Genomic DNA, 22,154 nt, shown 5'->3' on the forward strand with positions numbered 1-22,154 from the left:
GATTACCCCCCATGTTAAAAACACAAGATGCCATTACTTACAAGTAGCCTCCTGTATTGAAATGAAGGGTAACTTGAATGCCACCCAAAAAGAGCTAGACACCTGGTTTCTAACCTCCTAAAAAGCAGTGTTTCCCAACCGTTCTAGCCTTGGGGCACCCCTGTAAAAAAAATTTTATTGCGCGGCACCCCTTCCAAAGGGGTGTGGTTAAGGGCGTGGCTTATTACGACATGATTTTTTTACCTCCATCGTAAAAAAAAAAACAAAAACAAAACACCACCACAGACGGAATAGCGCTGGATGGGATATTGATATACATTCTATTTAAAATTAACACCCTGCGGAATTAAATCCTGCACCAAATGTCAATATCCACATGGGTTTTGTGCGGATTGTTTCCACACCGTGTGGATGATTTTTACAATCTCATCCACTTTGCTGCTACAGTTACTATAGATTTCACAACTAATTCATCCCCCCCCCTTCATGTTTGTGGCCCCAGTAGTAATAGCGACCCCCTTTATTGGTGGCCCCGGCAGTAATTGGTGGCCCCAATAGTAATAGCGGCCCCTATTGCGGCCCCAATAGTTGTTCTTACTGGGGCTACCATGGGGTAAATATATTACCCCCCACCCCAGTAACAGGTACTGGTGTATCTTGATGCTTTTTGCCTGGGCTGGAGCTTTACCTGCACAGCAGGCAAAAAGCTATACAGCACGATTCCCTTAGCTGGCCGAAACCCAGGTCTACAGTGAGCGATGCAGCGGCAAGTGTAGCTGTCACTCACCGCTGGGACTCAGCGTGTTGCTGTCGCCGCTCCAGCGCTGACCCTGGCCCTCTGCCTGCTCTCCATCTGTCTCACTCCCAGCTCTCAGCTTGCTGCCCTCGGTGCTTTATCGCTGCCAGTGTCGCCGGCGCCGTGCACCTGATCCTCCTGCTGCCCATCCGGTATCCACCACTCCCACACTTGATGCATCTGTTCTCATGTGTACTGGCCACCGCCCCGGCTGTGTCAGGAGTCCCGGCCGCCAGCTCTTTGGATTAAACACTCCCCCAGCCAATCAGAATCTGCGGGCGTTAACTTTTCCTCAAAGCTGTATTATGTCGCCACCCCTAGCTTCCGGTGGCGACATGATACAATACAGACGAGATGACCACGTGCGGCTGCAAGAGGCCCCACTGGCACTCGGCTGGTAAGTAACTGATCTGCGGTGGGCACGGCCAAGCACACCTAATAGCCAATCGGGAGGTAGTGGTGTGACAGGGCTGTCCCTCTATCCAGCCAGATAGCCGCGGCACCCCGGTTGGGAATCACTGCCGTAAAAGGATGGTTTGGTCGTTCAGTTGTTCACTGGGAGACCCTGATGGATTTGAAAACTAAGTGATCCACTCCATTGACAGCTGCTGATGGAGTTCCACTACTGATTGTCTTTAGTCTAGATGGGCTGGAAAAGGATTATCATGCCCTATAGCACTCAATGGTTAAGTCTGTTCATAGTATCATTTTTTCGCCATTCTTATAACACATATGCTAGGAATCAGAAACCTGAAAATTACTTTGAATAACCACAGACATGCAAATAATGAAATAATTCTTCCACAGCATAGGTAGCTACACTATGAATCAATATCCAACCTTTTAACAGTCCTTGCAACATGACTAGTGTTACGGCATGCTGTCACTGCGCTCTCCGCTCACCTGCTCCTGGGATTGCGGTAGGGCACCACCACCTGTCACAGGCTGCATGCTGTACCTCCTCTACTTACTCCCACTCTGCCTGTAGGGTTTGTGGGTGCTCCCTAATCCAGTCCACCAATGACAATCCACATTCCCCATGGAGGATGCCTAAGAAATTGGTCTGCCATTTGTGACAAAACCCCCCGTTTGTGTATATTCTAGGTTCTGACCCTTGCCTAACTGACCATTTGGACATCTGCACTCCCTTACTTCGGGTTTGTATTCTGGACAGCATTACTACTTGCAGCCTCTCCTGACTATCAGCATGGTCCTCAATGCACCAGCGCCACAAGCACTGACCCTAACCTGTATTCCTTCAAGACTCCTGTTCTGACCATAAGGTATCGAGCAGCATTAGCAACCACACTACTAGGACTGTCTGGATGAGAAATGGCTTGGGGACCTTGCAGCAAAGACCACATCCCACTTGGAGGGATCGAGAGTGAAACCCGGGCTACCTCAAGAGCTACATCCAAAGATAGCCCAAAGTCAAACCAGTTTGTGGCAAGGTGGATCCGCGTCTGCCTGCCTGACAACTAGGGATTTAATCCATATCAGATAATTCATGCACAGCCATTTCAAGGTTCATGCCTCATCAGTAGACCGTTCTTGTTGACCAGGTCAGAGGCCATCAACAAGAGTCGGGGGTGAAGAGAAACAGAGCATTAAGCACAATGGAGGGTGTAGGGAGTCTTCTAGGCTCCGTAGGAAAAAGCTATGCAAATAAGTGACGGAGCAATTCCTCCACAGCAATAACCATTAGACGTTGGCTACAACAATTTCTGATTTTACGTTTTCTGTCATTTCTGCAACATAGTAGGAAGAGGGGCTTCACTAGGGCCTCCATTCAGTAGTGATGCTCATTTCTCTGTAAAAGGACAGGAACAACTTACATGGGACGATCTGTTGGGCAACAGATGCCCGACAGCCCGTCCGAGCAATAGGGTACCCGCGGGGCTGACCGATATTGGAGGAAATCTGTATTCTCTGGAGCCAAGAAAGCGTGAAAGTGTGACCAAGGTCATGGCTTACAATTTTCCAAATTTGTGTATAAGATTTTATTGTGCAATCCGTTGGTTACTAGACTGATTGTTAAAACTTTTCTTGCTACAACTTCCCAAAAGTCAAAAGCAGAAATTTGTAAGTTATATAAGTGGATAATCGTCTACAGTAGGAGATTTAAAACAAGTGCTCTGAACGCCTCCGAATCGCCACAATACTTCTGAAATTAAGTCCATTATGTAGATCATTCTCTAGAGAACAGAAAAGAACTGCACAAACCAGCTTGAAATAGTTTTAGCCGATCGGCTTTGATTGCGGTTGTAGCTCAAATGGCAGTTAGCCGACAATAAATGAAGTGCTAACGGATTATTTCACTGATTAAACTTCATTGATCTTTGAAAATTCTTCTATGCTTCACAAGGTCATCCTTCCTGTAGTGCTGCCTCATTGGATGGTGGGCGCACCCGGCACACCAGGCAGAGAACAAGTCCTGTTTCATGGGTGTCGGTATTACTTAGCACTGCAAGTCTGGTTGTACACAGAGCATAAAACTAGGTCTTACTAAATGTAGGTACCCATGACCTATCCGCAGTGTCCAGGTTGGACGGCACCCATTGGCTTTAAATGGAAGCGGTTTGTGTAGAGCTTGTAGAAAAATAGCATGCTGTGATTTTAAATCCGCTTGAAGACAGCTATTCGCTCATTTGAGCAGATACGCGAATGTTCTATTATTTTAATGTGTGCGGAATACCACGGATCGTCCATGCGGGTGATCACGGATTCCACAATTGAAATCTGCGAGAATGGCCTCAGGAGGATTTCTGCCCGGCTAGTATTTAGTCTGTACTAGCCATATTAATTGTCTGTAGAAAATAACTGCAACCTGTGAGCCAACCGGAGAGCAATCGGACAAGCATAACACCCATTTGCTCTGTAGTTCCAGTCTGGTAGCAGTAAGAGTTGCCGTAATCCGAGTGTGACCTATGACCTCTCCCCCTACCCCGCATCTGCATTCCTGCACGCAGACACTGGTCTGTACACAGGGTGGACGACAATGCAGGATCTAGGTGATCTTGTGGTGCCGACGACACTTCCTATCCAGGTTGTAAGGGAATTTACAACCAGGACACAATTCTGGGTTTTGGACTACTTTGCAAGTATGTATCTCTAAAAGGATGCCTACAGAGCTGATGAACAGGGGACTTGGGTTTGCCTTATTTCTTGACACTCAGTCCTCCACACAACTTGCTACAGCGCCCTCAGCTGGTACCATGTAATAACAGATCTATAATGTATACTTTCCGCCACTTCCTGATCAAGAGGTTTTGATTTCTCAACGCCGCTTGCAGAGTTTGAGATGATTTTATTATCACGGTCCTTAATGAAATGAGATTGGAGTAGATCCATTGTGAAAATGAATTGAGTCTAATGAAGTATGTGCGCACCCTCCTCACCGGCACATGGAACAATGGGAGAACAACATTTATTTATAGCTTCATTTTGCGACTTACAAAAACAGACAAGTGCAATATTTCCATGCCGCTACTTCCAAAGTCTAAAGTAAAATGACACCCAAGATTCAGCGCACACAAGAGTGGTCCCCGGAACATGACTATACAAGGAGCACTACAGACATTACAGAAGAGACTAAAGGGAAGATGCGGCAGGGGAAGGGTTAACAGCACTCATAAAATAGGCCAAGTTTACCTGCTACTTAGTATGTAATAGACACCTAAATTAAAGTAACTGCTCATCTTCATAGTAGATCAGCACTAAGATAGGCCCACATTAGCCGCAACGCTTTGGATGTCGCACCAATGCAAGTAGATTAAAATATCCTCCCCTGCTTAAGTTTTTTTTCTCTTTTCACTGTTTTTGGGGGCCCCACTTTGCTCCATTTTGAGTGAAGACGACATATATAGATGTGCTGGATTTTTCATTTCTTGCGAGTTTCTTTGCTGATCACTCCAGTATCATGCAGCTGGAATGATTGTGTTCTTGTGAGGGTGAGCTCAAATTGTAACGTTTTTTTTAACTATGGCTACAGATTGCCAAAACTATGTAGTCTGATTCTACAACTCTACTCCCTTCCACCAGTCCTCAACTTCCAGCTAAATTTCATTTGTTGTCACATTTTTTTTTCTAGCTGTTTTGCTAAAGAAAACCCAACAGCTCCGTACATAGTGCAGTGGTCAAGGTTGGTACTGCAGGCAGAGTCTTATTGAAATGGGACAACCTGGATCACTGCACAGTGCAAGGAGCATTCTTGCTTCCTGCAGCAACATAGCTAGAATTTAAGGTCCCTTTCTACACGAGCAGACAGGCATGAACATTTGTAGGATCACTCATTTGCCCGATTGTCAGCCCATGTGAAGCTGTACCCAGTCAGTGAACAAGCACTTTCACTGGATAATCATCTTTTCTGCAGCCAAAAAAAAGTAATCATATTCAAGCAAGCAGGGAACGTTCTGCCAAGAGAGAGTATTATCTATAAGGAATGAACAAAAGCATGAATAATGAATTGTCCTGTAAGGCCCAGTAAATGAGCCCTGTGTGGAAATTTTATTACCCGAACCCAAGAAAAAAAAAAAAAAAAAAAAAAAAAGATAAAATATTGCACTCAGTTTCTGCTTGTACAGAAACATGCAAGATTACCATAAATACAGCACCAGAATCAAGCTTCGTACATAAATACAGTAGCAGAACTAAGGCCGGCTGCACACGAACAGGGAAGATTGTTCCCAGCATACATCTGGTGCCCCCCTTACAAGCTGGTGGCTGGCGCACTGTGCCCAACCACAAAGGCTGCACCTAGCTAAGGCTAGCCATGTTAATCATACTCAACATTAGAATCCCACACTAAGAGGATTTGCAGTCTAATTGGCCATTTCCTGGGAGCAGAACAATTTTAGTAATATGGATATCCTGACCGGCATTGATAAACTCATATTGTTATTTTGTATCTAATCTTGCGTCTCCTATAAATAATTAGCCGGCTGCCCTAATGAATAAAATATAGAATTAACTGCAGAAACCGATCAATTTGTAATAAGTGAACTTATCTCCCAGTAACAGAAGCTCACCGATCTCATATTTTCGGCATGATATAAAGTGATAGCCAGTCGTGACTAATAATTGCTGCACATTTCAGTTAATAGTTTATGCCGGAGTCGGCTATTAGACCTGGCGTGTTGCTTTTGCAGCAGTGTTGCTAAGCAGGACACATTCCCCTTCCATAGACAATTAGATTCTATTGTAGTCCTATGGGTGGATGTCTGCTGTTTATTGCGGTATTGTTGACATGCCTCTTTCCTCTAATTGGAGATAATGGCGCTGCGCTAGTAATACACATGATTATGTATCAATGCTGGAAGACAGCTCTGGCATTTTCTGTATAGAACCGCTCTATTTTCTCTTTGTGGAGTATACATTTTCCAGAGTTATTAACATCATTAAAAAGGGAGGTGAGCTCCGGATGTGTCGCCTACAATTAGCTCTACGTGTCACGGATAGATGCAATAATCACATTTACTGCAAACTACTTTGTCTGGAAGAAAAGCCATTTACGGTACATCTATAGGGAAAGACTAATCGATGTGCGACTCAACCTGGCACACAGATCACGCCATTCATGGCTTACACTGCCATCTCAAATCAATATAACAGGAAGTCAAACTGTAGTCATGAGAATACTGTCTTACCCGATTAGCCTTCAGATGTGCGCAAGGAGTCTGTAAGGAAGGACACCGAGTCCTAACAGGTCCATACTAGCCATGGACACCCCATATGACGCCTCCATACTTCACTGTATTACTAATGCTTCAATAGGAGAATACCTACATTATAGATCATCTGACGGAACATGGCCCAAGGTTATGCCGGTCTCACACGACTGGATTTCAATTGCAGAATCCGCAATAGTCACCCGGGCAGGTAGTCACATGAACACTGGGTCGCATAGTGGAAGTAATACTTCCATTTCTTAGTACACAGCGCTCACTGAGCGCCATGTACACTGGGAAGGCAGAAGCAGTTAAAAACTGCTTCTCCAGTCTCCTCTGGGTCCTCAGCTGTGTTTAACAGCTGAGGACCCAACCTGCTCCTGCTTGATTACAGGAGCGGTGGCTTTAATCCCACGCCATATTAAAGCCCAGTACTAAGCGCCGTAAACTTACCACGCTTGGTCCTTAAAGGAGATGTCCCGCGCCGAAACGGGTTTTTTTTTTTTTAAACCCCCCCCCCGTTCGGCGCGAGACAACCCCGATGCAGGGGTTAAAAAAACCACCCGCACAGCGCTTACCTGAATCCCGGCGGTCCGGCGTCTTCATACTCACCTGCTGAAGATGGCCGCCGGGATCCTCTGTCTTCGTGGACCGCAGCTCTTCTGTGCGGTCCACTGCCGATTCCAGCCTCCTGATTGGCTGGAATCGGCACGTGACGGGGCGGAGCTACACGGAGCCGCTCTCTGGCACGAGCGGCTCCATAGAAGACTGCTGAAGACCCGGACTGCGCAAGCGCGGCTAATTTGGCCATCGGAGGCCAAAAATTAGTCGGCACCATGGAGACGAGGACGCTAGCAACGGAGCAGGTAAGTAAAAAACTTTTTATAACTTCTGTATGGCTCATAATTAATGCACAATGTACATTACAAAGTGCATTATTATGGCCATACAGAAGTGTATAGACCCACTTGCTGCCTCGGGACAACCCCTTTAAGTGGTTAATAGCTTCACTTGAAAGCGGCAGCCTTATTCTAATACTGCTGTTGGCATCCACCCAACATGTCTTTTCCACTAGCTTTCAAAGTGAAGCCACATTGTCTTCAGCTAAAAAAAAAATGTTGACTGTGGCACATAGACCACTTCATACAGTTGTCATGTCAGCTCATCATCCTACATATCTGAGATTAGCTTTTTGTTTAAAATGTCCAACATTGAAAACTCAATGAAGTGGAAAGTGATACTTGGGCTGAAGAGCAACTATGCAAAACCACTAATGAGCAAGCTCTTGGCAACGTCTATTAAGACGTCTGAGCGGATACTAAGATGTGAGCGTGATCACAGTGTGTTCTAGCCGGTGTGACATTGAACGGCAATGTAATAAATATGTGACAGTGAGTAATGACCGCCGAACATCCTCTGTTCTTAAGATAAAATGCTACCTTCATTCACAACCAAGAAGCTGAACTTTAAGACATATCATTGACATTCCCTGTCTGTGCGTAAAACAGAAATGATGAAAATCAACCAGTAGAGCGGAAAGCATCTGGAAATATCAGCGTTCAGGCCAATCTTTTTCTTATGGCGATACAAAATATCTGCAAATCCTTTCATGTTCGGGGTCTTATCAGTAGATAAACGTGGGGGCAGCACCCAGAAAGCTTTCAGCTGCTCGTACATGCCACTTTACTATTCAATTTCTGGAAAGATTTCACGACTGAATTTATAAAAATTGGACCTTGATGTTATTTCCAATGGGACGGAAAAATGAGATATTGGGGCTTGTGTCTGAGAGTTGTGCTGGAGACATGCTAATTCACTCTAAATGGACTCGTACTTTTTACCTTCCATTTGTGATGAACACTTTTTTGAGAAATAGAAACTTTTTATAGAAGATGTCGGAGAGCGGTGTATACCATTTACCGGAAATTATGCATTTCGAAATCTACAAAAACGATGGAAATGATGGCCTCAATCAATCAACCAGCTTCCGAAGGTGGCTTGGGTTAACATTTTATGCATGTAATATTCCTCATGCATGGAGGATTACTAATAAGATTTGCACAAGTTTAACATTGAATTTTTGGCCATTCCTCCTTGCAAACGTGTTACAGTTCATCAATATTTCTGGGATGCCTTGTGTGTACAACCCTCTTCGGGTTATACCATTGCATCTTGATAGAGCTAAGGTCAGGACTAGGACTTAACCATTCCAAAACACTAATCATCTTTTCTCAGCCACTCTTTAGTGGAGTTACTTGTGTACTCTCGGTCATTATTGCATCACCGAACATCCATTCAAAGCACACCTGAGTCATAAAGCCTTCTCCGACATGCTTCACAGTTAGGATACAGTTTTGTGGTGTCACATTTTTTCCTCCAAACATAGTATCGTACATTTGTGCTGAAAAGTTTCTCCTTTATCTTGCTTGTCCTCACAACTTTTCCCCTAGAAGCATTGTGGAAAATCCAGATGGGTTGCGGTTTCCTTTATTATGTCCTTTCACACCCTTCATGTTAAGCTCACTATTAGATAAACCACTTAGGCCTCCTCTTTACGGAGAAAATCAGGCCTGCGCGGATTTCTGCTGTGGATGCTCTATAATTGTCTTTTTTTCTTGCGGGAGATCAATTGAGCTATGAGCTCTATGAGCCCCCGCACGCGTGATCCGCACTAAAATGGAGCATGTTGGGTTTTTTCTTCATGCGTGCGAAATCCACAAATCACTTTAAAAATACCATCCGCGGCTATTTAACTGCGGATGGTCAATGCTTTCCTATGGGGTGTGGATTTGCCAAATATAATTTCCCCTTGGACATGAGGCCGTAAGAGCTGAAAATAGTTTAAGATGTTTGGATTCCCTCAGACAACCAGAAACTATGAGGCTTTAAAAACAGTAGTGTGACAGGCCACTAGGCTTCACCCATAATGCATGACAGAAACTGGTGCACATTATAGCAGAATCCTGGAAGAGCTTGGAAACATCACTTGTGCGTTTCTAATTGTTTTCTTCTCTGATGCATTGCATAATAATTAGGCTTACCTGATTGATAAGTCTATGATACCCCTCAAGTATCACCTAAAGTCTACAATATCCCTTGGGTATCACCCAAATTAAAATACTTCAACATTAGCGTGTACCTTACAAAAAATAACCAGTCCAATGTGACTGTTGGTTGAGACCTTGACCAGGGTAGTCCATTGTTACACTATTCTTATTTCTCATATGTTAAGAGTGCTGGTGGTCTGTATGAAGCAGGTGCAAAAGGTACCGCCAACACTTCCAAATCCTTCCATTCGAGCCAACTGTACTTCACAGCTGTCTCCCCTATAGTCTTCCCCTTCTCTCACGGCTCCCATGGTAGCTATCATTTCCAAAAGGGTCACTTTTTTATGTAACTGTATCCACCACTCAGTCAAGTTACTGTCCTACGTAAACCATAGATTGAGGTATCACCATGAGATACACGAAATGTGAGACTCCGCTTTGCTAGATCTATACTATCTAGTATGCAAGATGTTTTCCTATGCTTCATACTTCGTATTCTTCATTCAGACACAAGACAAGCCATGAGATCACCAATACACTACATGGGTTATTGGTTTGTTCTGGTCGAGATTGCAGACGGATACCACAATTATATACCTAGAAACGCAAAACAGCAAGTGCATCTAGTAAGAACACCAAATGCATGAAGACCGAATACAAGAGAAGGAAATGAGGCGCAGAGACTGCGATCTACCAGGGATTACTATTCAGCCCGCACATGCCTTATTTCCAACTAATTCCGTCTACTCTCATCTAATAAGCATCTTTGATCCTTTTATCATGCTGTCATTAAAGCCATCAGTATTCATCTATGCAACAGCAATCAATGAATTCAATCACCAAGAAACAGGGAGAAGATAAAGGTGCAACGGAGTGTGACAACGCTCCAATGGTTAATAGAAACAAGACTTTTCATGGTGTCAGCAATACTCACTGCAACGGGTGAAAATAAGAATCTGCAGAAGCAATGACAACCGTTCTGAGAATCTAAAATGTAGTGTCGCCCATCCTGATAGGTCGAGTGCTAAAATTGTCCCGATTCACGAAAATCGAGTCGCGTTAGTCCAAACAGATTTTTGATGAAAATTGTGGGATCAAATTTCCTATAATGCATGCTGCAGAGGTCAGCGTGCAGGCAATCAGCAGTAAGGACGCCTTACGGATGTCACCATCTTCCATAAGGGCCGCAGTTTCATTGGACTCCTGCATCACATGACCTAGCCATATAACATAGGCACAGTGTAATCAGCAACCATAATATAGCTGAGCACAGGACAGAAGCTGCATCAGGTTTATATGCCTATATAACAGTCTGTTCAGGCAGATATTGTACAGAGGATATATTTATTGAGAAAATTGCTGCATCACATTTATATGCCTATTCGAAATGTGGTCTGTACATTGGGAGAGGGTATATTTCTGCTGCAGTCATTGTATATAGCAGCAAAGCAGACAGAACTGCAATATTCCCCACACCAAAGCATATTTTGCCTGTTTGAGGCCGTAGACTGTCAAAGTTGCTAGCCTGGCCACTATGAGTTATTTGCAGACCATACACAAGCAATGAGGTTTGGAGAATTCAATTACGCTGCACCAAACAGGGATAGCTCACGAAGATACAACCTATACTCTGGCCTTCTGTTCTCACAGATCATGCCCCCTCCCCCCAAGGACCAATGAAGGACCAATCATGAAATCTTTCACACAACTACATGAGAGACACCAATCCCCGCACAAAGAATTTTATAGATCCTTACAGATACGACATTCCCCTCATCATTAGCTCCCTCGACTACAGCCTTGCTCAAAAAATATTAAATCTTTATAGAACCACGGAAATCAGGCTAAAAGGTATCATCACAAACCTCCCCATCCACTCTCCAGTTCCAAATGAATTGGGAAAAAGACCTCCAAGAATCTTTCCGCGCAGACCAGTGGACAACAGCATTTCAACTCAACCTTAAGACTTCCCACTATATAAACCACATTGAAACCAACAGTAAGCTGCAGTATAGATGGTACTTGACTCCCTATTGTTTGGTCAAACTTTCATCCCAGCATCCAAATATTTGCTGGAGATGTCAAACAAATCGGTTCACTGTTACATATATGGTGGTCATGTGAACTCCTTAACCCACTATGGGATCAAGTACACTTAGCATTGTGTTCAATTTTGCACTCTAACCTTAATTGGAACCCAGGTGTGGCCCTTTTATCATTGGGTATAGAAAAATTGCACCCCCTTGACTTGTCTATATCACATGTGCTGACAATGACTAGATCTTCTATAGCTAAAAAAAATAGAAAACCCCTGAGTTCCCAACATTGACAAGTCTTTCTAGGAGTCCAAAATAGCTGTGTGATGTAACACCTGATTGGAAACAGATTTGGCCAATTGGGAAAATTTAAAAACACTACTGGCCAAAATGGCTTCTTTTCTCAGGACACATGTTATTTTTCCTGCCTCAAAAATGAATCTATTGGGTACAAAAGAAAATCTATCCATAGGCATTGCCTAATTTAGGTATTTATGATGTAATAAGGCAGCAGAGTTATTATCCAGGTGGACACCCATGACAGAGCAACCCATTGTTAGGGTCAGCGTTCCATTTCTCTCCTCTTATCAATCATATCCCCACGTTAAGCTTTGCCCATGCTATCCCCCGATCTGCACAAAGATAATGGATGGGACCAACACAACCCAATATACGCATACCGAGCGAAGGTATCTTCTCCCACCAACTTCAACATGGGTAGGTTTGGATTCAGAGAAGTTAGCCAGTCAACATCGCCAGGTCCCATTATAAATTGGAATGTGAGCCACATGTTGACTTACTTGATTGTCTCTACTAAAGGCTATAAACTGTATTGTACCCCCCATGCACTGGGTACATTTTGTAACATGTAATTTACATGTTCTCATTTCATGTTAAAAAAAACCAATAAGATATTTGTTAGAGACTTCAGCAGTTACCCCCCAGCTGAAGGGAGTTGGCGATTGGCTGCAGCAGTTACATGGCTGTTGTCAGTAAAGTTATTGCTGGAGCAAGCAGTAGACATGGGGGTACCAGGCACCCTTGAAAGAGGACCGCTGCTATACAAGAGGAAAAAAAAAAAAAGTTTAACTCTTTTCAATCCAGTCTGACGTCTGAAGACATTATGATTTAAGGCTGTACAGCTCTGATGTTAGAAGACGTCTGTCGAGGTTCTCTTACTGTATATTGACAGCCTCTCTGCTATCGGAGCCTATCCAATGTGTCACCTCATGCAGTACTGGCTTTAGCCAGCATATAGCGCCGTTGTAGAACAGCAAAAAGAGTAAGCCCCCTAGGAAAACCACGATACAAATTGGATTGGAAAGGTTTAAAGTGGCCTCCTTCTACAAGCATAGGGACAGATCATCCAGGAAGTCATCCTCCATTGTCCACGGAAAATTAAGGAACTGATCTATGTCGAGTCCCTGGAATGACCACAGATCGTGCCAAATTCCACCCCACATGTTTACGCTGAAATCTGCATAGTCTTCTGATTAAGTTGTGCTATTACTAGTAACTTGCATTGCAACAGCACTGAATTAGCGCTTCAATTTTCACTGATAAGAGTCAGCCCTGGACTGCACTGTCCAACAGCTCCATGCATGAATCAACAGCAGGAGGCCGCCACTTCCAGGATGCTGTCATTACTTCAGTCATAGCGGGGTTCCCATGGGACTTAGACGCAATGAGCGGATTCCCGCTTCTCATAGGCTACTCTGCAACTTTGCAATCAGGTTGCAAAGAGGCCTCTCTCTGAATCAGACTTTTTGCCTCCACCTTGTCCATGTATATCTCTCAGACGAACCCTAGATCACTACTGATGCAATAGCTTTAAAGAAATGAAAGATGTCACCAAGCTGTCAAAGTGACCAGGATTGTAACTAACGCCTCCCATTCACATCAGCACGTTTGCATTTCTTTTAGAGAAGTCGCCAAACTGAAAACAGTTCAGTTTTAAGTTCCAATGTCGGTGGGATTTTGAGCCCTTCGGTTTTAATCGGTTCAATACCATTCAGTTTTATTTCCATTTTTTAAATAAATAGTACAGACTGCCGCGCTATTGCGAAAATATAAAGCCATTTCCATTTTTTTTTACATTCTAGTTAATAGAAGTGAACCGAGGTTTGGCTTTGGTTCTGTTCTTAAAGTCCGTTTAATAGATCCATTTGTAAAGGATCATGTGCAGAAGGTTAGAAAGACAATACAAAACGGATAGAAACTGCCCATTTAAGGAAAACGACAGATCTGCTAAAATCAGAACTCAAGTGCCGATATGATTATGCCCTGAACAAACCCTTTCAGAAACCAAGATATATGTATACTGTATAGTCCATATGTACAGAAGGGACCGGTACCATTTACAGATGTACCAAAGGTGTCGTTTTAAGAATGGGGGCTAGATTTGCTTCACAGCATGGAAACTCTCTGGCTGATTATGTAAATTTAATTTGTAGTCCTGTCCAAACACACAGATGACACAAGGATATCAAGAGGATGAAGACTTGGCTCTGCTACATCTATAGCTTCTGAATGTCAGTTACATATATTAGGACAAAATATTTTATGGTCAAGACAAGCAAATCCATTTTGGTGTCAAAAGTGCCCAGTTATAGATTAAACTGTTACTATACTGCAGGTATATGCCGTATGGCTGGAGGAAAGGAAACTGCAACGTGATTACATAGCGAGATGCGAGGAGCAGCGCATATTACATAGCGAGATGCGAGGAGCAGCGCATATTACATAGCGAGATGCGAGGAGCAGCGCATATTACATAGCGAGATGCGAGGAGCAGCGCATATTACATAGCGAGATGCGAGGAGCAGCGCATATTACATAGCGAGATGCGAGGAGCAGCGCATATTACATAGCGAGATGCGAGGAGCAGCGCATATTACATAGCGAGATGCGAGGAGCAGCGCATATTACATAGCGAGATGCGAGGAGCAGCGCATATTACATAGCGAGATGCGAGGAGCAGCGCATATTACATAGCGAGATGCGAGGAGCAGCGCATATTACATAGCGAGATGCGAGGAGCAGCGCATATTACATAGCGAGATGCGAGGAGCAGCGCATATTACATAGCGAGATGCGAGGAGCAGCGCATATTACATAGCGAGATGCGAGGAGCAGCGCATATTACATAGCGAGATGCGAGGAGCAGCGCATATTACATAGCGAGATGCGAGGAGCAGCGCATATTACATAGCGAGATGCGAGGAGCAGCGCATATTACATAGCGAGATGCGAGGAGCAGCGCATATTACATAGCGAGATGCGAGGAGCAGCGCATATTACATAGCGAGATCCGAGGAGCAGCGCATATTACATAGCGAGATCCGAGGAGCAGCGAATATTACATAGCGAGATACGAGGAGCAGCGAATATTACATAGCTAGTCATCATCTCTCACATCTAGCCATGAGAAAGATGGCTCTCCAAAAGACCTCTTTGAGAAGCCCACCTCCATACCCAGTCCAGATTTTCAGTTCCATCATATAATTTGCATACTGGCCATCTTCTTGAAAAAGCCCTCCTCCCCCTATCCCCAGAAGACTACTATGCAATACAATTTTGGGTAGTCCTCTTAAGAGTTTCAAGATAGATCTAACAAGTTAAAACAGACCCTACATTTTAGTCTTACGGCAAAATCCCACACGGTCCATTGAAATTTCAGAATCCGTAATACCAAATGTCAAACTCAGCTCTGCTTCATTCACACAGTACAGATCTTGCTTTTAGTACAACTCGGCTCTGCGTACATATAGGCACAGAACATGGTAGTGCTTTCCTATCCTCGATTGACAACAGCTGTAGCCACATGAAGATGCAAGCCTTCATTACTCCAGAAGACGAGACTTTGTGTACCAGCTTGCTGAAGCAATTAGGTGGCACCCTAATGTGTCAATCAGAGCCCAGATGAAGCCGAGCACAGTCATCTAAAACTTAAATTAGCAATTTGCAGGGATATAAGGCTGTCCATTTAGAAGAGTTTCCATAGTAACAATGGAACTATTTCCCTGATCCAGCGATACATCATCAACCCTCTTTGTTTTCTCCTAATGCATCAAAGTCGAGCGAGTCATTCTCACCGCTGAATGTCATTTATCGATTTACGTCTTACTCCACAGGAAAATAAGCCAGCGATGCCCGGCTCAGATTTAACGGGTTTATAGGAAGAAGAAATGAAATATACTCACATCTCTGATTCCGGCGCTTACTCTTGTACATGGTGATCCAGGGAGGGCAGCAACTTTTCACCAAGTGATTATGGTTATTTTATTCACACGGCAGCACAAAGGGAACAGATTGTGCTTCTGCTTTGCAGAGACACTTGGCTCTGATGGGAGCTAACCAGCAATTTCACACCGTGAACATGGTAGAAACCATTCTGGGAAGTACAGGGGGAGCGAGGCAAGGAGCAGATCATTTCTAGGATGAAGCACGGATGGCTGCTGCAATGCTTTCCATTATTTAGTATCTCATGTTATCGTTCTACTAAGATCATCATGATTTTTTTATTAGAATCATCATCAACCGACATTAATAATACCCATTATTACTATTATCTTATTAATGCTGTTATAGAGGTCTCTGCTTTGGACACTCCCTTGTTACAAGAGTCTTTTGACAATAGGTTGATCACAAAGCATCCCCCTGCCGGGATCGCCAATAAAAAAAATATCTTGGAATGTTTCCTTAACTTGAGTCAAATCTTACTAATTTTGGGGTGAGAAAAATGAATAGGACAATTTTTTAAAGATTAGATCTAGTTACTGTGATCTACAATAGGTGGAAGTAGGATATTTTAACGGATTAAGAGAAAATGATACATTTTAATTACATATGCTAAAAAAAAAAAAAAAAAAAAAAAAAAAAAATGAAAAGTGCATTTGAACATTTTTTTTTAATGACATCTAAATTGATGGAAGAATTCCTGGCAGGTGGAAAAAAAGGAAGCCAATCCCTCTGACGTTCTCTGTACTGTGAGACCCTGACATCACGTTGGAGAAGACTCCATTGTTGAAGTCTTGACCCTAGAAGTTCCACCTTCTCCTTTGACAAGTCAAGGTCTCGAATGAGATCACTCAATTCCGCTTGACTCAGTCTGTGCGGTGTATCATCTTTTACCTCAAAGTCAGGGTCATGGGATGTGGAAGGCGTGTTGGGTTCTTCTTTTTCCACACTTTCTTCATTTTCTACTTCAAGCTCATAATGTTGGGGTGGAGTAGGAACCGGAAAACTATCTGAATGTGGGAGATTCGGGTATTGAACTGTTCCTATTTTCATCATTGACCATCCTGCCTTTATAGGTGGAGTCAAGCAGAAATAGCAATATGGTTTGTAGGCTCCCGCCAAACCATAGGCTCAACAATAGATAGTTTTTATTTTTCAGCCATTGTCATAGTTTAACTGAACAAGAGTTGCAACACATATGTGGAGCCCATGACTTATCCGGGTCCCCGACCTTCATACCAAAATAACGATGATAGGCAGTCTTCACAAGCAGCATCAGATTGCGTTTCGGTGACGAAAATGTTATTTCACCACAAATGTAACAAAATTTACACATTTTCATGGCATTTTGATATAGCATATTTTACACTTCAAAAGCACTCCAAGACCAGAAATTTTGAAAAAAAGAAAAACGAAACAATATGAAACTCCGTCATAACATTATGTTTATAGCCTACAAACAAATGGAGACCTTTGTGTTATGTCAATTGAGAGCTACTCCTGTCAGAGGGTGCCAGTTATACTTCTGTATTCCTGGTCTTGAGACGTTTTGCCCTGAGAAATCCAGCTATTCTATTATTTAGCCTATATTCTGGGTCAGATTGTTCCCGCTATTCTTTCTACGGTCTTTTCCTTTAGTGCCAGTTGACTAGTGTGTGTTGCATGGTGCTGTGCCTTTGCTGTTTAGCCATGCCGCAATTCTTGGGGTTGTCCCTTTTATTTCATGTAGGGCAGGGGTTCCCAACTCCAGTCCTCACAGACTCCAACAGGCCAGGTTTTCAGGATATCCTATGGTAGGAACACCTGTGGCAATGTCTGAGGCAACGACAATAATTACATCACCTGTGCAACACTGAGGAAATCCTGAAAACAAGACCTGTTGGTGGTCCCTGAGGACTGGAGTTGGGGGGGGGGAACACCGATCTAGGGGTATGCAGGGAGATTCTCTAGGTTCCTGTCAGGGAGGTTCAATAGGTTTCTCTCAAAGGGTGGCCTGCTTCAGAGCAGGTGCTCAGTTTTTTAGCAGAATTAATCACTTTAGGATCAGGGATAGCCCCTTTCCCTTCCCTACTTGTATAGGTGTTACTTTTCCCATCACCTGTTGCCCAGTCTACAAACCTAGCCTGTTCCTTTCTTATGATATCCGTTTAGGTCAGGTCCAGTCAACTGTCCGGTACTGTCAGAGTAGAGTCCAAAGCTCAGCACTCTGCTGCTATTGTCATCTTTGTGGGACTGGTAAATATGCAGGATTGCACTCCAATCGGCAAGGGCACAAGGGAACCCTGTTCTTGTGATTGGCAGGGGGCCTAGTATTGACCTCTCCTGACATGTCTGTTTAGGTAAATACTTGTATTCCCTATGAATCAACGATTCAGGACATCTTGTTTTCAACCAAAATATGAACTACAACGTAGACCTGGCCACATCTGAATAAAGGTGTTGTAAAAGTTAGAACAGCGGAAAATCCCCTCACTTACCATTTCATTCTGTCTGCTATATAGTATTGCACACAAGGTCATGATCTGATACAAAAAAAATGACCCTTTGAAGGTTTTCTTACCGAGCAATACAATGTCACAGCGGGGCCTCTTAAGTCATAGTGATAACGGCACGCTGCTGAGAACGACCATGTTCAGTAAAAACCCATTCCTCAGCCTCTAACTCTGATCATCACTTCAGCGGCCCAGTAGGGGTTTTATCTCACAACTCTGCCAGCTTGTAGCCACGCTTATATTAAAAAGGTATCAGGATCCTTAAACCAGCTGGCCAAAAGCTGGCGTTTACAAATAGACTGCCATATCTTGTGAATCGGCACTTGCATCCAATAAAATAACATGGGATACATTTTTCCTTGCTTTATGCATGCTCTATTTTCACCTAAAATTGGAATGGATCCCAATATGGGGAGCAAGGGAGCCCCCCTCCAGCCTTTTTGCAAAAAAACAAGTGGATTACATCAGGAGTATCCATATAGAAAGCAAACAAGTTGGTTACATTAGTTGTAGAGTCCAAACAATAGAGGCCACAACCCTTCCAAGCACTATGTTGCCCATCGATTGTCATTGAGGATCTCCCACCCGTTGCACAAGTACAAGGTCTTGTATACAGATTTACGGCAAGAGTTGTATACTGCTTACACCAGGCCAACAGAGACTGGAGGGTGAAGATCGTTAAAAAATAAAAAATTTAAAACGTAGTGTACAGTAATTGACAGCTTTTCAAGTTCCAACTGGACTCTTCCAAATGAAGAGTTTCGAGAGCATCCAACAGCATTAGCATCAATACTTAATTTGTAATTAGCAGGTTACCATGACAGGTGGAGAGTTCTTTTTCAATGGAAGTGTTCAAACAAAGGCTGGACAAATATCTGTCTGGAATGATTTAGTGAATCCTGCACTGAGCAGGGGGTTGGACCTGATGACCCTGGAGGTCCCTTCCAACTCTACCATTCCATGACTCATGCTCCTTACCCATAGCCAAATATTTCATGCATGCCAACATTTAAAACACTACTTGACCAATAAACGTTTCTAGAGAACATCACATGAATCAATAACTTATCGCCCACCTGTATATTTAATCATTAAAGAACTTTATGAAAGGGACGGATTATGTGCATTAAACCCACCAATGGTGGTTATAGTCCTATGTTGGTACTCCACCAATTATGGAGTACAACATATAACTATCATAACTACCATTAATGGGAATGGAATATTTACCCACGAGTAAGCATGTAAATGCTTTTCTGGGAGGAGACTTGCTGAGCTGTCCTCAGGATAGGTCACCAATAGATGATCGGCAGGGATCCGTAGCCCAGTATCCCTGCCAATCAGCTGATTGAAGTGACAGCAGTCTCCTCCCTTTCAATTTCATCCCATTGCTTCTGGTCCTTCCTTGGGAGAATGAGAATAGGGCTGATCCCTCTACACAGCAGATAGGTGACAAGATAATTTGTGCCAAGTGACAAATTTGTTATCATGGCCATGTTGGATGAGGTCCAGGGTGACATCATGGCATCAGTCTCATGGAACATGCTGGTTCTACTTCTTTTCTGACAGCGCATGTGGCTCTTATGATCCACGATCAGATAAGTCTGTTTTGTGTTAAGGATCATTTGGGTGCTGTGACATCCAACGCCAGACTATACTGCTATTGTATTCCATCTGTTTCATCATGCACAAACCTCCATCTAAAAAAACTGTATTCCTTGTTATTCTCTGTACCCAACATATCCCTGTGCTGTAGAAAGTCATGGTCACCGCAGGTTCTTGACGTGGGGGGGGGATGGTCACCCTCATCAGGGTGGGCTTCCGCTTTTAGGTAGGGTCTCATTGCATTAATAGTTAGGCTCAGATTTCCTATTCCGCCACTTTTGGCTTTGTTATTCATATTTTATGCTTTGCATGTTAATATATTGTGTGTAACTCCATTTTGGACAGCTATTTACGTCCGATATAGACATAAGGCTTGTCCTTACTACATCAGCATTATGCAGAGTGGGTCAGTTGCTGTTTTACTGAACACCTGGTGCATTGGCCAATCTCAAATTAAAGGGGTTTTCTGCCCTTTAACTGATAGACTATCCTCTGGATAGTCTATCAGTAGTTGGACGAATCGACCTGTCCATCAGCTGATCACCCAGCCCACTATCCAGTGTAACCAATGATATCCTGAGCAGAAAGTGTAGGAGCAGAATGCCACCCTCATTGATTTCAATGGGAGTGAAGGAGGCGCTCCGACTTTCGCCTCTGAGCAATGGGGACGACGTCTGATCCGCTGCCCTGAACAGTGGGGTAAGAGTAACAGCTGATGGACGGGGATCCTGTGTGGCAGACCCCCATCCAGCTACTGATGAACTAAACCCTGGATTGGTCAGTCAACACGTAAAGGACACAGCCTATTTGACCATGAGAACGCAACAATTTTTGGAGGGTTTTTATCTCCACTTTACAAAAGCTGTATTTTTCCACTGACACGGCCGTATAGGGGCTTGTTCTTTGCGTAGCAAACTATAGGTTATTTTGGTACCATTTTTGGGTGCATATAATATATTGTAAAACTTATTTTTGAGAGCAGGCAGAAAAAAAAAAAAATCAATTCAGCCATTTTTTTTTTTTTTTTTACAGTGTCATTTATACAGCATAAGTGTCAATACATTTTTTCTGCGGGTCAGTAGGATTACAACAATACCAAAAATATCTTAGGTTTTTCCACAACTTTTTTTTTTTAATTTATTTTACATCATGGCATTTAAAGTCCCATAACTTTATTTTTTCCATGGATGAAGCCCTGTGAGGGCTTGTACTTTGCGTCGCAAGCAGTTTTAATTTGTGCCATTTTGGGGTACATATAGATTTTTTGATCACTTATTGCGGTTTTTGGGAGGTAAAACGAGCAAAATAAGCATTTTGCCTCAATTTTTGTATGTTTTTGCTACGCAGGATAAATAGTGTGCTCAAATTACAGTACGGGTCATTACAGACATGATGATACCACATATGTGGGGGTTTCTCTTAAGTGTTAAAGTTTTTTTTTGTTTTTTTTTCACAAATAAGGGGGGGAAAAGGTTACGTCTTATGTCCTATGGCGTTATGGGGTTAAAATACATCAGAGACCCTTTAAAAGGCTAAGCCGTTTCTTTTATTAGAGATAGATTTCTAGCTTGTAGAAAACAGGTAAACAATTGTAAAATAAGCAAAAACTGTAGCCGAGCCGTTGTGAAAGTACGTATACCGTAAAATTATTTTATGTTGCTTATTTGCTTTAGGACATCTCTGCGCTCCAGCGATTTCACCATTATTGACCCCCTTAATGGCATTTAAATTGCTGACACAGGCAATCCTGCTACTAATAGGCAGCAAATAATAACTACCACATAACAGTCTAATAAATGACTCTTCCTTTCCCCTTCAGGTGCTGGAATTTGCTTCTTAGAAACACATCATCATATTTTCAGCTGGCATCCCCATGATAGGCCAAGGCTTAAGTGCTGAAGCCATAAAGTGTCGCTGTCAGTGTAACTAGAATATAATGAGCTTACAGTGTTACCGCATAAATCACTGCTCCTTGCCTCTATGTCATCTGCAAGGTAAAGTCATGCTCACGTTATAGCACTGGTATATATACATGGTTTCCTCCTCTCAGCATGTAGGCTGCTATAATAGGTTGGCAACTTTCAGTCAACAACTCTTTACACATTGGTCTCACCTTTATTAAAAGGGTTGTCCACTTGGGAACTATTGATGGCCTATCCCCAGGATAGGCCATCAAAAGTAGAGGTATGGCCTCCTGGGATCCTAAATCAATTAGCTGTTTGCCAAGCTAGTGCGCTTATGCAATAAGCCAATTTCTACAGGAAGCAGACAGT

At 43.2% G+C, this 22,154-nt stretch overlaps 1 protein-coding gene across 4 annotated transcripts in view; it reads right to left on the bottom strand.

Annotated features, from left to right (window-relative positions):
• Positions 1–22,154, bottom strand: part of RALYL (RALY RNA binding protein like) — a 157,468-nt gene that overhangs the window by 113,007 nt on the left and 22,307 nt on the right. The window contains exon 1 of one of the 4 annotated variants that reach the window (XM_066578489.1): positions 15,748–15,871. The exons of 2 other annotated variants lie outside the window; for them this stretch is intronic. In XM_066578489.1, coding sequence (XP_066434586.1) covers positions 15,748–15,778 — 31 coding nt within the window. In that variant the 5' untranslated portion in view covers positions 15,779–15,871. Of the gene's footprint in view, positions 1–15,747; positions 15,872–22,154 lie in introns of those variants that run through there. One more of the 4 variants, XM_066578487.1, reaches the window with a different exon arrangement.

This window comes from Eleutherodactylus coqui, chromosome 9 (genome assembly GCF_035609145.1).
Source record: "Eleutherodactylus coqui strain aEleCoq1 chromosome 9, aEleCoq1.hap1, whole genome shotgun sequence".
Classification (NCBI taxonomy): domain Eukaryota; kingdom Metazoa; phylum Chordata; class Amphibia; order Anura; family Eleutherodactylidae; genus Eleutherodactylus; species Eleutherodactylus coqui.